Source organism: Terrapene carolina, unplaced genomic scaffold, assembly GCF_002925995.2.
Source record: "Terrapene carolina triunguis isolate 2854851 unplaced genomic scaffold, T_m_triunguis-2.0 Scaffold210, whole genome shotgun sequence".
Classification (NCBI taxonomy): domain Eukaryota; kingdom Metazoa; phylum Chordata; order Testudines; family Emydidae; genus Terrapene; species Terrapene triunguis.
In genome coordinates this window covers 23,756,504-23,772,030 of record NW_020664561.1, presented here as the reverse complement: position 1 = coordinate 23,772,030, position 15,527 = coordinate 23,756,504, and the positions used below count along the sequence as shown (strand labels likewise).

At 42.8% G+C, this 15,527-nt stretch overlaps 1 protein-coding gene across 1 annotated transcript in view; it reads left to right on the top strand.

Annotated features, from left to right (window-relative positions):
- Positions 1 to 15,527, top strand: part of LOC113407282 (potassium channel subfamily T member 2-like) — a 299,061-nt gene that overhangs the window by 79,594 nt on the left and 203,940 nt on the right. Inside the window, exon 2 of the mRNA XM_026655611.2 lies at positions 2,134 to 2,213. Coding sequence (XP_026511396.1) covers positions 2,134 to 2,213 — 80 coding nt within the window. The remainder of the gene's footprint in view (positions 1 to 2,133; positions 2,214 to 15,527) is intronic.

The following is a 15,527-nucleotide window of genomic DNA, read 5'->3' as shown; positions in this document are numbered from 1 at the left end:
ACCTCCTCATCTATTATTGGGAGTGGACTACATCCACCCTGATTGAACTGGCCCTGTCAACACTGGTTCTCCACTTGCGAAGTAACTCCCTGCTCTCCATGTGTCAGCATATAATGCCTGCATCTGTAACTTTCACTCTATGCATCCGAAGAAGTGAGGTTTTTACCCACGAAAGCTTATGCCCAAATAAATCTGTTAGTCTTTAAGGTGCCACCAGACTCCTTGTTGTTTTTAAAAAGGTGGCACCATCAGAATGCTGAGGCCTATACAGAAAACACTGTTGTTCATAGTCCTACCTGGGGAGACCATCTGCAGACCCTTCAAGACGCAGTTCTTAGGACCAGCCCCACAACATGTAACTAGCCATGACTGAGGTACCCAATTTGGGGTACCACATAGGGTGCAGCCTCATGAAACTAGTGATTGACAAGGCACAGACCCTAATACCATGCCCAATTCCCTGGAAGAAGAGGCAAATGAGGTATTTTATCAGCCTGGCAATTTATTACTGGAGGTTTATCCTCAGTTTTACCTCAATCTCAGCCTGCCTTAAAGACCTAATTAAAGGTAAACCACCCAAGGAAGATCTGGTGGGATTGGAACAGGGAGGAAGCTTTTAATGAACTGAAAGCACAACTATGCCGGGCACCTGTGCCCTTCGGCCCTGATTTTTCTTGTGAATTCATACTGCACATAGATGCCTCACATGTCTGCCTAAGTGCCATGCTCTCAGAAGACACTGAAGAAGACCACCACTCAATCATATACTTGACTAGGAAGGTATTCCTTAGAGAAAAGGCCTACTCAGTTACTGAAAAGTAGGCACTAGGGATCGAATGGGCCACAGATTCTCTCAGGTATTACCTGCCCGGTAGCCCCTTCTCCTTGATCACAGATCATGATACCCTCTACTGGCTCCATACCATGAAAGACGTGAATCCATGTATAATGCAATGGTACCTGGTGCTACAACCCCATAGTTTCAAAGTGCAACTCCAGACAGGAAAGGACCGTGATAATGCCAGTTACTTTTCCTGGAAAATCAGAGATGGAGATTACCTATGCCAAGACTGCAGGGGTGAGGTTGTGAGGGGTAATTTCCTCAGTCTCAGAGAGGCGGAAGCATATGAGCCCTTCTGGGCTCAGCCAGCACTAATGAGATACACCTGTGAGACTTGATCTGCCTGGAGGGAGGAAGCTTAAAAAGGGGAAGCCTTCCACAGGAAGTGGTGGTGACTAGGGAGAAAATTTCTATACCTGAGAGACCACTGGCCACGTAGACAGACCAGCAAGAGGAAGACAACTGCAGAACTTGCAGCCCCTGAGACTGCATGAACCAGGTATAAAGCAGGGGTGACCAAAAGGAGGGCTTGGAGGCAGACCCTACCCCTGATTAAGGACAGAATACCTGCAGATAAGCCAAACCCCAAAGGAGAGACCGAAAGACTGCCTAAGAGACTGACCACCTTTGCCTTTTACTTTTACTCTGATTCTCCCTCTCCCAGGGGAAGGAGAGGGAAAAGGGCCTTTTTAAAAAAATCCCTTAAGTGCCACAAACAGGGGAAGGGCTCCGTAAGCAGCTCAAATCATGGTTTAGAGGGGACAGGGTGGGGATGAGGTACCCACTATAAGATAATTGAAAGATGTAAACACCGAGAAAGAAATGAGAAGGAATTATTGAAAGCAGTAATAGTAAACAACAGTAATGGAATTAAACTAAGAAAAAAAGAAGTTTATATTAAATATTAGGGAAGACTTCCTGACAGAGATTTTTCAGACTGCAGAATAGTCTTTCAAGGGAAGTATTAAACTCTAGTGCTTATGATTTTAAAAGCACTAACAGGCCAAACACTATGCTGAGTGGTGTAGGGAACAAATCCTGCATTTACAGAGGATAGATGAGATGACATAAGGTCTTTTTAGCATTTAACTTCTAATTATTCTAATCAATATGTTCCAAGTGCTTAAATGTGCATTTTACTTAAAATTCTTAATATGTTCCTCTAATTTTATGCTAAGAAGAGATGTTAAGAGGAATCACATGAAAATGCTGATATTTTGTGGTGCAAATGTACATATATAATCATTTAATGGATTGACTGTTTAATTCTAATACTCTATTTTCTGTTTCAGGGTACAAGTTGAATTTTATATGAACGAAAATACATTTAAAGAGAGACTGAAGCTATTTTTCATCAAAAACCAAAGATCAAGTAAGCAGTTTTGATTAATTTCTGTTACATATATTTGTTAAATATAGGAGATGAAATCTTGGTCCCATTAGAGTCAATATCAGGAGTTCCACTGACTTCAATTGGGCCAAGATTTCATCCATAGGAAATTAGCAGATTCTGTTTTTAACAGAATTTCCATAATGAATTCTCAAAAGACATTAGCAATTTAGTGTTTTGGGTTTTTTTTCTTTTTCATTTTGTTGGGGACAACTATTTATTGACTGGGTTTTATTTTTGCAATGTCTTCAGATGGACTAGTTTCCATGGATCTGACATGTCAGTGTATTTGGATGGGTCATCACATAGCTTTCTAAATTAGAAGAAAAGTTCCAGAGGCATGTGGGCTTCCAACCTGTTTTATTTTATCAAAATCCTCTTAAATTAATTTCAAACTCTATCTAGGTTGCAAAAATAATTTAGAAAGGTGACCAGCTGAAAGGGCATCCCGGCTTCTAAGGCATTTCTGAACATGGTATTTCAGATACAAACAAATTTTAGTTGCCTTGTAATCTTTTTCCTTCAGCCCTGATTCAGCTGGCTATCCACATTCACCAAAGCACATTAACTGCTTTGCTGAATGGGGCCTAGATGATTTTTCACTCAGATTGTCACATTTAAAACTAACCGTGATCTTTTCCCTGCTTTTAAAATTAACTAACACCAAATATGCACTGGGGAGAAATTCACCCCATGCAAAGAGCTTCCATCATGCTGTATCCATAACTTATTTACAACCTGTATGAAAGCTCAAATTCAACCCCAGTGCAAGATTCCCCCCACTACCTAGGATGACTGCAGGTAGGGTGACCAGATGTCCTGATTTTATTGGGGCAGTCCCAATATTCAGGGCTTTTTCTTATATAGGCACCTATTACCCCCCCACCCCGATTTTTCAGACTTGCTATCTGGTCACCCTAATTGCCGGAGGAAACTGTGGCCAGAAGATCTACGTAAGATGCAGTCCATACATGTTGTGGCAAGAGCCTGCAAACCAGACCTGCTTAGGCCATCACAGAAAGCCACAATGGGCAGGGGCTATGACATTTACCTTTATATTCATCCAGTCATTCCCACACCCCATGCAACAGCCTGAATGAAATAAAATCTGATGTGTATCCCTTAACTGTGAGGAAGGCAACTACACACTCTGGCCTCATGTGTTAGCATTGTTGATGTTACTACCTTTTGCCCTCTACCCATATAGAGCCAGATTACAGTGGCTTTATGCAGGTGGGGGAATGGATTTTACCCTAAGTACTTAAGTACAGCTCAGGTGGGTGCAGGGCTTGGTGCAGATAAAAGATTATTTTCACCCTTGCATTATACGGAGAAGGGGTAAGTGGACAGATTTTTAAAGAGAGAGACAAGGTGGTTGAGGTAATAACTTTTTATTGGACTAACTTCTGTTGGTGAAAGAGACAAGCGTTCAAGCTACACAAAGTAATTTTCCAAGACTTGAAGAGCTCAGAGAGTCACAGCAAAATACAAGGTGGAACAGATTGTTTAGCATAACAGACACATTTAAAATGAAGTGGTCCCTTAGAATATGTGTTAGCGTCCTCATGCTAAACAATCTGTTCCACTTTAAATTTAGCTGTGACATTCCGAATACCTTTCCCAGACCTGGAGAAGAGCTCAGTGTAGCTCAAAAGCTTGTCTCTTTCATCAACAGAAGTTGGTCCAAAGTGGTCATCCACTTTGTCTCTCTAATATCCTGGGACCAACACTGCTACACCACCACTGCAAACAGATTTTTAAAAGCTTTCAGTGGTAGCCATGTTAGTCTGTATCAGCAAAAAAACCGAGGAGTCCTTGTGGTACCTTAGAGACTAACAAATTTATTTGGGCATAAGCTTTCGTGGGCTAGAACCCACTTCATCAGATGTATGAAGTAAAAAATACAGGAGCAGGTATAAATACAAGAAAGGATGGGGGTTGCTTTACCAAGTGTTAGGTCAGTCTAACGAGATAAATCAATTAACAGCAAGATACCAAGATTTTTAAAAGGTATTTAGGCAGGTAGTGATGCAGATAAGCACCTAGTGGGATTTTCAAGAGTGAGTAGGAATTCCAAATTCCATTGAAATCAAAACTGAAAATTATCAGTAAATGGAGCAAATTCAGCATGTGTGAACTCAGACTCCATTTTAGGAATACTGTTGTGATCAGTGCAGCTCTGAAATAGAACAAGCAAAAGAGACCTAAAGACTTCAGACTTGGATGTCTAAATCCCTCTTTGAGCAACAAATAGAAGTGGTTGGATTTTCTTCCCTCTCTCCCCCCCCCCTTGATACTCTTACTCACACTCAATAGAACTCTACTTGACTAAAGTGGGAATACTCATGGTGTAAATTACTATTCAACATGAATAAGGCCCATGGTTAGGTCAAAGTACAAACATCCCAACAAGAAGTATTGTATGAAAAATTCTTAAAGTACTTCAGAACAATCATGTTACCATGCAAAATAGACAGTAACTCTTCTGTATACCTTGAGTCAGTGAATAAAAATGGTATTGAATATATATGTAAGACTATATTTGCACTCAGATTAATCAAAACAGTGGAGATTTCTGTATAGCAGAAATATATTCTGAACCTACAGCCTTGAAGCAGTGATTTCAGCATCCACATCTCAATCAATCTTCAGTGTTGCTTTTAAATCTGTAAAATCTTCTCAGCACACATTGAAGTCAGTATAAGCTTCTCTAATGCACACAGCTCATGTCAAAACTACAGGGCCGGCTCCAGGCACCAGCCGACCAAGCACGTGCTTGGGGCGGCACCTTGTAATGGGCGGCCAATCTTGGGGTGGCGGGGGGCACTCGGGGTTTTTTGTTTTTTGTTTTGGTTCGGCGGGGCGGCGCTCAAGGGTTTTTTTGTTGTTGTTTTTGGTTCGGCTGGGCGGCGCTCGAGGGGGTGGGTTGTTTTTGTTTCGGTGGCGTGGCGCGGCGCTTGGGGGGGGGTGTTTCGGGGGCGGGGGGCTTGGGGGGGGGGGATTTCCGCGGCACGGCGCTCAGGGGGGTGTTTCGGTGGCGCGGCGCTTGGGGGGATGTTTCGGCTGGGCGGTACTCTTTTTTTTTTTTTGCTTGGGGCAGAAAAAAGGTTAGAGCCGGCCTTGCAAAACTATCTGCTTTTTTGCTTGTGTAGCAATGCTGCAGAAACATTCCTACATATTTGGTGGACGTGGCATACTTACCAGTTATGTACATAGCCTTTTGAGTACGGGCAAATTAACCTATTTGGAATTCAATTCACAGATCAAGACATAGTTTTCATTATGCTGACACCTACCAAATTTATGTTTCTGGCAGCTAATTGGAAGTTTACATACCAATTAAAATAAGCATCTGGTTCCAGAAAATTGGGAATATAGTTGTTATGAAAAAATTGACATGCTGAGAGTGGAACTTGCATTTTTGAAATGTAATAGCCCTTTTTGGATTACACTAAGAGTAGGGATCCAGGAAAATGGGCTCACTTAGGACAATAGAGAATGTTTCTTTGTTCCGTGTGTATGTAGTCCTTTTTATATAAGAAGGGGTTATATGTATGTAACACAATCTCCTATACTCCCTTGATTGTATGTTAACTAGTCTCTGGGCATGTTGCAAAGAAGGAATTGCTTTGCCCGTACGCTATTGTGATAATGACAGATTGACATATTTAAAGTGCTATTGATAGGGGATTTATTGGATTATATTAATCCTCCATTCCCCTCACCGCCCACCCCGCCATTTCTTTGTTTCAGTTGTCCTGCTCACAAGCTCCTGCTTGCATGTTTGATTACACTGTTGATGCCAATTCTCATGTTAATGCATCACTATATTTCCACGTAATTAATATTGTTAGACACCTATGAACCTGGCTCTTCAATTGCTCCCTTAGTCATTTATTTTCCTACTCATTAGAGCAGGAAGGAAATTCTAAATATATATATATATATATTTGCAAAAATAAACACATTTGGATCGACTGAAACATTGACTAAATTCCTGTTGATTTTGGCAAGTTGTTTTGGTTGAAACAAAAATAATTTTGGAAATGTTGAATTGGTTCATTTTGACATTATCAAAATAGCCGAAAATGAAAAAAAACTTTTTACTTTGACCAGGGGATTCAGACATCATTCACCAAACTAAAGAGCAGTGGTTAGGCCATTCTGTGTGGAGGTGGAAGACATGAGTTTGAATAGCCACTCTGGAGCAGGAACTTGACTGCAGGTCTCCCTTCCCTCCCAGTTGAGTGTCCTAACCACTGGGCTATATTCTGGGGTAGGAATTGGTCCTGTTGAAACTGTTCCCCTTTGTATAAGATACCTAACTATCCACTGGACTACAGTGTGACTGACTCTATAGTCCAGTAGTTAGAGCACTCAGTGGGGAGAGGGCAGGGGACACCTAGATTCCAGTCCCTGCACCAATGACTTTTCAAGTAATTTTATACAACATGGAAAAGCTTCAACAGGAGAGAGACACAGACCCACCCCAGAGTACCCAATAGGCTGGTAGTTAGGATATTCACCTGGCAGGGTGTTGGAAAAGATCTGTGTTCACGTTTGTGCTCTAGAGCAGGGACTCAGATCTAGCCAGGTGAGTGCCCTAAATACCGCTCTATTGAATACAAAGGGGAGGAGTGGCAGCACTTTATCTGTATTACCATAGAACGTAGGAGTCCTAGTCATGGACCTCTTCCTTTTCTTCCCCTACAGTCCACAGATTTGCAGGAAGGCTTCCACAAAGAGAGCTAGTTAAAATGACATGGTCTTTAAACTGTAAGTTAAAGTAGTTGGAATCAGGGAAGCAAGTCTGAGCAATCCTATTCAAGATCCCATAGCATATTCAAAGCATTACTGGTTCTTATGACCTGTACACTATAACTAATGATTTTTTTAAATGCAATTTCCAATATTAAAAGTTTACTGTAAACACACCCAGGAAACAGGTCTCCTCACAACAAAGTTATCAGTCCATTGATATGGAAACCACAAAAAGTACAAGAGTTAATATGATTAGCTAAACTCTCTTATCAAGACATGTGGGGGTCTGTTTTTATCCACACCCTCTCCAATGAAACAGCCCTATGGCAGAAACCCAGAAAACCCCAATCATTTGTACTGATGTATTTTGGTGGGGAAGACCAATATCCTGCTACTCATTCTAACAGTTCTGGTGGCACGATTGCTGTCCCTTTTGGTGTTTCAGGGAGCTGCCAAGGATGGCTATTGCCCCCCCGCCCCACCATGAGTTTTGGGTAGATTTCAGTGGGAACACAGAACACTCTTGTCATACACTACAGCAAGGGTCATCACAGATGCTGTTTTCTGAACGGCTCAAAATACATCTTTTCCCTCTGAGTAGCTGCTACTAATTTTTAAGACTTAATGGAGTAGGTTTAGCTAGTTCTGGTTCCCTGATTAATTATGTGTGTTTTATGTGACCAACAAATACAGCTCTAAATTTTAAGCATTTCTACACAATACTCAGTTACCCTAATCCAAATGATATACAGTACACATGGCATGATGTGTCAACAATTTCAGAGTTGCTCCAATTTGTCAAATATTTCTGCAAATTGACAAAAATAAAATCATAATATTTCACACAGCTCCAAAATTTAGTTATCAATATTTCAACATAGAAAATGCATGCAAGGTTTACAGTAAATACGGCATAGTGTGCCAGCCAGCTACATAATGACAGAGAAGTGATGACACGTTGCTGTGACTTGCTTGTACCTGGCAAGATGAATCAGTATAAGATCACACCCTAGAACAAGTCTCAGAGAGAGAAAAAACAGATGAAGCTTCAATTCAGTGGGGGGTGGGGGAACATGAAATACCCACATCCGGGAAGCTTATTAATGCTACGTTTTGAAATAAGTCCTGAGGCCACCTGCTCTGGAAATGGCTACACTTAAAAACAGAAAAGAGAGTTATGGGAAAGCTCACACCAAACCTAATCACAACAGCCATACTCCAAACTAATTAACCCCTTCCCCCAATGCATGTAATTGGAATGGAAAAATTATGCAGATACAAATGAAAGATTTAAAGGAATACTTAAAGACAATGCTAAATGAATAAGGCCTGATCCTCAGCTGCAATAAATTGGTATAACACCATTTAAGTTATTTTACCCTATTTAGAATCTGGCCTACGATCTCCAAAATGTCTTTGGAGCATTACAAATTCTGTCAAGTTATCATTTGATCCTTCCAAACCTGGGTCACAAGCAATACCAACGCAGGACAATGTGGTAGTCTATACACAAACACTTCTTCTCAATCTCAACACTCATTTACTTGTGCCTTTCTTAGGTAACAACAACATTTTATTCATTTATGTAGTTTAATGAAATAAACAGATTGTGGACCACAGTTATCAATTTTTGTTTGTTTGTTTGTTTTAAACCGAAGAGTGATACCATGGTTACAGAGACAATGAAATCATAATCACATCACCTCAAAACAATGAATAACTGGATAAAACAGTGGATGATTGATGTTGCTGAATATAAATGTCAGACACCAGTGTCAAAATAGCATAGATAAAGACATTTTGTGCAAACACGTGCTACTTGACAATCTGTTTAGGAATGGGAAAAAAAGAACTGAAATCCAGTCAGACAAACCATATTGAGGTGCTGACAGCATTTAAAATAGAAATAAAAAAAAGTTAACCAGCAAAGAGAAATTAAGAATAGTGGATTTACAGTGATGTTTGAAGGAATGGAAAGAATGAAAACTAGTAACCCATTTCACATAGAGAAAAGAGATTAAAAATAATTCAACTAAGACATTTAGGACTAGAAAAATATGTTTTAACTAGAAACTCCTGGACATAGTGAAACAAATCTGGGCCTAATCCTTTACTGCCTTAACATTGGCTAGCCATTTACACATGTGCAAAGAGTGTAAAACTGTACTCAATGAGAAGAGTAGTGTTTCACACCCACTTTAAACAGATGACCATCTTTTTGCTCTGTGTTTGTACAGTACTTAGCACAATGGGGTCCTGGTCCATGACTAGAGGTTGTGGGTGCTATGATAATAAAAAATAATAACAATGTGCTTGACTATTCAAAGTGCAAAGCATTGGAGAACCAGGCCCTCTGACAGCAGTCAATAGCATCAACAAGAGGGGAGACTCAAATACCTAACTATACCAAATGAACTCTGGGATAGTCTATAATTTGGTAAATATTCCCTAGATAAGCCTATCACTCAAGTGTCTTGAAACAGATAAACTTCCAAGTACTGGAAGCAATACTTATTGGTCACACATACAACACTTTCTCACAAAACCGGATCTATCGAAAGAGAAAGTCAGACAAGGAACCAGTTAAACTTATACATGAAGAATTCCAAAAACAGTAGTTTTAGAGTGGGTATTCAAACACTATGTCACCCCAAAATACACAAGAAAATGGTTAGACTAAACAATTGTTAATGACTACTAGAAAAGGACAGAGGTGAGAGAAGTAACACATTTTAGATCTTGGAATGGAGAAACACTGGATTAAACAAGTAGAGTTACCAGCTCAGGTGTTAGTAAAGAACAGCCCCTGACTCTTTGGTCAGTTGCATGCCAGGGAGAAGATTCACTTCCAGGAGGAGTACAAGTGGCATTGTTATCCCTTGTGGGATTGCCATAAGAGAATAAGTTCCACCCCAGGCTCCATAGAAACCCTGCAGGAAAACGCTGCATAAGAGATACAATTTAAATAATCATATTTCTGAGAGTCTTAGCTGTGCTCTATCCCTCACTGCAATAGCCAACTCCATGCTCCTTAGTGGAGTGGGGGATGACAAAGGGCTTGTGCCCTGGTGTGCTTCCTCCACTTCGCATGCCAGTGAACCCTGCAGCCTGTGTTGTTCCAGAGACAGTGGAGCTGACAGCTCTGTGTACTGATTTCATGTTTTCCCACCGACACATTTTCACTCCATCCATACAGATCTCTTGCCAGAATTTGAGTGCTGCAGACAAACAAGTCCATGTAAACTCCTACGTTTCACCAGCGCAAAGTCTTGCTGTTTTCTACCAAGAATAGAGTTAATCTAAAATAAGCTTCTTATTTTTTGGACTCTGAGTCCTTCCTTAGCAGAACCCACCAAAGGGTCTCAGTTCTGATCAAATGAAAATTTCTAGAGGTACAGGAATTAAACAGAGGCAGAATAGGGAGATGCTTCTGATAAAGTAGCAATGGGAATCTGGTTAGCAGCCCAGATGATTTGTATAGCAAGACTACTTTTTCAAGTCATTGTTTGTCACAAATAAATCCAATATATCAAGGGAAAGCAGCTCTTCATGTGAAGTTATTAGTGATATTTTATTTTTTTTTGCAGGCATTAGGTTTTTTTTGTTGTAGTTTTGTAATGAACTACAATTAGAAAGAGAATATAGCAGCATCATTACTCAGATTCAGTGCCCCCAGGATTCTGGGGTGCTTTTCCTTTGCTAGTGCTTGTTTACTTCTATGGACTCAATTGCCATGCTATCACTATTAAGTCGCTTTTGCAATATTTAAAGTTTCTATTGGGGTTATCTCAAAACCTTGTCTTTTCCAATGAAAATAAGTCCAATTCTCCAAACCATTTCATGTCATTTAGATTTATGACACCTACTAGAATTTTCTGTGTGGTATACTACACTTTTGAGGGGGGAAAACATCTTAGTTGCAGTATGAAGGATATTGCTTAAAATAATTGCCATAATGGAATCTAACATGTTTTATACAGCAAAACTTCTCTCTTGATTTGTAGTCTTGTCTTGCTAATATGGCCTGCTATGTTTTCTCTGCCACCCCTGGTCTGAAAGTCATAGTACCATAGGACTAGAAGGGACCTCGAGAGGTCTTCTAGTCAAGTCCCCTGTTAGTAGGGTGACCAGATGTCCCGATTTTTGGGTCTTTTTCTTATATAGGCTCCTATTACCCCCACCCCCGTCCCGATTTTTCATATTTGATGTCTGGTCACCCTACCTGTTAGAGAAAGAGCAGACTGACCCAGAGGCGGATTGAGTAGACGGGCTTCTTTATTGTGGTACTTGTTCCCCTCGACCCAATTGTAGAGTAAGCTCTGAGTTAGTTACAGCACACTCTTTTTATCTAAGTTAGTATGTAAATACCTACGTTTACTACAACACCCCTAAACCCCTTATTGAGTAATATGAACGCCCATACAATGAATATAATTATTCCCGCCCCTGTTTACCATTTACAGCATTAAGTATATTCTACAGACATTTTTACTTTGAAAACACATTTCTTTGCAATAATTGCAGCCACAAATTCCCTTAATCACCAGTTTGCTGGGAAGGGAGGAAAGGGCCACGACCTCGAGCTTGTTTAGGGAGCTGGGAAAGGAAGGGAGGGGGAGATAACACTGCTTTACACAAAGAGTATCCTTTAGATTCCCACATTCCTTATGCAGTTGCAATGCTTATCAATCCTTAACAAGCAGAAGGGAAGGGAGAGGGGTAGCACTTTATCAAGCGCAGATACGGTGCCTGCACTTTATCTATTAAGCGTAGAAGCGGTGCCTGCCTGTGCCTCTACTCCCTAATACCATGTCTGCACACCAGCTGTTTCCCAGGTCTCTACTTAACCCCTACATATCCCAATAGTCCCCCACTCTCTTCAAAGAAGGGCCCAGACGCCCCTCCTTCCCACACACTGGATGGTGGGCACTTGGGCTGGAGGTCCTGGCTCCAGTTAGCCCGATACCTTGGTCCACCGGTTATGCTATGGGATGAGAGAGAAGGCAGGTTATAAAAGGCGTAAGCCACTGCATTTACAAGTATGGCTTCCGGGGAGAGGCTAGGGCAGCACATAAACTTAAGCACCCCATGAATACAATTAAGAATACAATTTGTATGAATAACACCCCAACAACATGAGTAATACGACCAAGAAGCGAATGAGTGTCCATTAGGCCTGTCTGAAGGGCACAGTCCAAGTAAAATCAGCAGGCAGTTTAGTAGCTAGTTGGAAGGCATTCATTCCTCGAAGGGCCTAGGTTTCTAAGACCTGTGTTCAGCGTTGCTCGACTGGAACTGCCTGAGCAATTGTATCAAATAGTCCCAGTTCATCCAGGTGGGTTCTGGTACCACCATAGTCCAATTAGTGGGTATCGTTGGGTGTCAGATTACATTAAGCTGTCGCATGGCTGGTCTACGAATCTGATAAGTAGAGTTTTCCAGCTACAAGGAAAAGTTTCCTGGTCCAAATCCCACCCGCTCCACACACCTTCCACCCTCCAAAACCTTGCCATTAAGCACAGCCAATCTCTCCCAGCAAATTTTATTTCGCTGTTCCATCCAATGCTGAGGGGGTACGGGTTCTATGCACTGCAGGGGCGGCAGTCCCTGTGGCCATCCCTCCCATGTATTTCTCTGTCCCACCCATACTAAGCCTATGCGTGGATAATACACCTCGGACCCCATTAGAAACCATTTGTCATTATTTTCTATTAGCACTTGCCACACAGGTTCTTGGGACCATTTCCATTTGCACCCACCCCTGAACCCCAGCTGCTGGGTTTGCAGCAGGCTAGCGGGTTACATAAAAGGTTGTTACTCTTCCTCCCTTCCCTGTAAACTGGTGATTAAGGGAATTTGTGGCTGCAATTATTGCAAATAAATGTGTCTTCAAAGTAAAAATGTCTGTAGAATATGCTTAATGCTGTAAATGGTAAACAGGAGCGGGAATAATTATATTCATTGTATGGGCGTTCATATTACTCAATAAGGGGTTTTGGGGTGTTGTAGTAAACGTAGGTATTTACATACTAACTTAGATAAAAAGAGTGTGCTGTAACTAACTCAGTGCTTATTCGACAATTGGGTTGAGGGGAACAAGTACCGCAATAAAGAAGCCCGTCTACTCAATCCGCCTCTGGGTCAGTCTGCTCATTCTCTAACATCTGGCATCACAAACAGGATCCCAGGGGAGAGTCATGCCTGATCACCACATCTCGCCATGGATTCAATGAGTAAGTGGAACAGGCCCTTTCCTGCAACCCCGGTTAAGGGGTTTATTAATAAACTGGTGGGGGTCCTTATGCGCTCCCACCCAGGGATTGTCATGATTGGCCAGCCATCCACGGGTGGTGGAAGCTGCCCTGGCGTACAAGTGCTCCCAGGATAAGAAAAAGGCTGTTTTGCTTCAGGCTCTGTGTGAGGGTCTGTCAGGTTTATGGGAGGAGGTTACGAGTCTTAGAAGCAAAGTGGAAACTGTGCAACAAATTGCTGAAGAACAGTGCACGGTAAATCGTCACAGTGTGCTGGCACTCAGAATGGCTGAAAATTGTATGGACAATTTTAATTCTTTTAAGTCAGAGAACCTGCCCCTGAAGGATCAAGTAGACACCTTAAAGCAAAATTCTTGTTCTCTGGCCCCCATTTACTCTCTTGCACCCTCAGCCCCTCCTGTTTATGAAGACCCCAATTCCCCAATAAACCCCATCTATCCTGTCATGACACGAACTATGGTCAGAATGGCACAGGAGAACCAGACTGCTAGAAACAAGGCTGCAGAGCTCCTGCGCCAGTCCGGTATTCTGGTGCCACCCTAGGCTTTGGATTCAGAGGAGGGTGGTCTCACGATCCGACAAGAGGCTACCATCACATCCATGTCAGAAGAGATAGGGAAAGCCTGTACAGAGAATTGGGCCCCCAACCCCAAGAATGGAATGTGTTCCTGCAATGGCTAGAGTGGGTGGAAAGCCGGCTAAACCAGTATACAGGAAATGATTTGGCTTTAGCCTGGGAGAAGATTTTGGGTCTTTTGGCAGTGGCTGTTGGCCTCCAGGACAAGGATTTCCAAACAATTGTCCTGGACACAGCCCGGATTCTCTTCACGGTATATTCCCAAACAACAGGCTTAGTTAAATTAGCCCTTATACCAGGGGAACACCCGCACGCTGCTATTCCCCGCATCCAAATCTGGATTCGTATATTTGGTGACCTCGGAAATGAATGGCTATTACCCCCTGGGGAAGGTTGGGGAACAGCCCTTCTCGATGCTTGGCTTCAATGCCTGAGTCCCCCGCTCCGCGATTGGCTGGAGTTACAGGCAGGACCCTTCCGGGCTGACAATCTGCCTGTAGTAGTGGAAAGGGCCTCTGAGTTTGCACGGCAGAATATAGCCCAGGACACCCCTGCATCTCAAAATGGACCCAGTGGTAGGGATGCTTCTTCCCAGATCTGACGCTTGGAGGAGCACCTTGATGCCCTCCTCAAGGAGCAAGGGCCAAAACCCCAAAGGTCCCAGCCCAGTCCCCTAGCTTCCTCGGGCTCTAAGGCCAGCCCCGTAGCAAGGAAAGGAGACTGGCCCTGCCCCAGTTGCCAAGCCAATAATTTTGCCCAGAGGGAGACATGCTTTAAATGCGGACATGTGTGGGCTCCCACTGTGGTGAGCATTGACTTGGGGAGCCCTCAGGCCGGTCCACGGAGCTGGTCTCTCTCTGTGGATCAGTTTGATTGCCCGGTAATCTGAAGGCGGGTGAATGGTGGCCTGAAGGGACATATCTTTTGGATTTTGGATCAAGCTTAAATCTGACACATGGCCCTGCCCGGGAATGGGGCAGGCAAATATTATTTGGAGGCACTATGGGAGGCAAAAATTGGGGAATTGAACAGGATGGGACATTCTGGCCTTCTGAGGGTGATCTTTTTGATCCCGCTCCCTGGGATATTGGCCCCAATAGCCAACTTAATATTATAGGGGTACCCAGTTTAAAGCATGTGTTCATTGACCTGTGTAACCAACTGTGGTCCATCCCTAATGGGCACGGCCAGGTGATCCCCTGGGGTTGGTAAGCAGTTTAGCAAAAGGATCAAAGCCGGGAATCATTCCCTCGGGTTGGGAGGACTTGTCAGGATGGGCAATGGACAGCCTAAATGCTGGGCAGCTCCAAACATTAGTGAGTATGGGCGGGGGAGGGAGCTCCTCCAGCCGTTAAGCAGTATCCCATCACTCGAGCGGCTATTCAGGATCTCTCCATTACGATGGAGGTCCTAGAGCAGCGGGGGCTTATTGAACCCACTGCCTCCTGCTTTAATGCCCCCATATGGCCTGTACATAAACCAGATGGGTCTTGGAGGCTAACCATTGATTACCGGGAACTAAACCCCCCTTCCTCGCGCCACTAGTGGCATGCCTGCCCAACATGATCACCCGAATTCAATCAGGGGACCAGTGGTTTTCTGTGCTAGATATTTCCAATGGATTCTGGTCCATTCCTTTGGCCCAGGAAAGCCGTTGGAAGACCGCCTTCACTTGGCAGGGGTCTC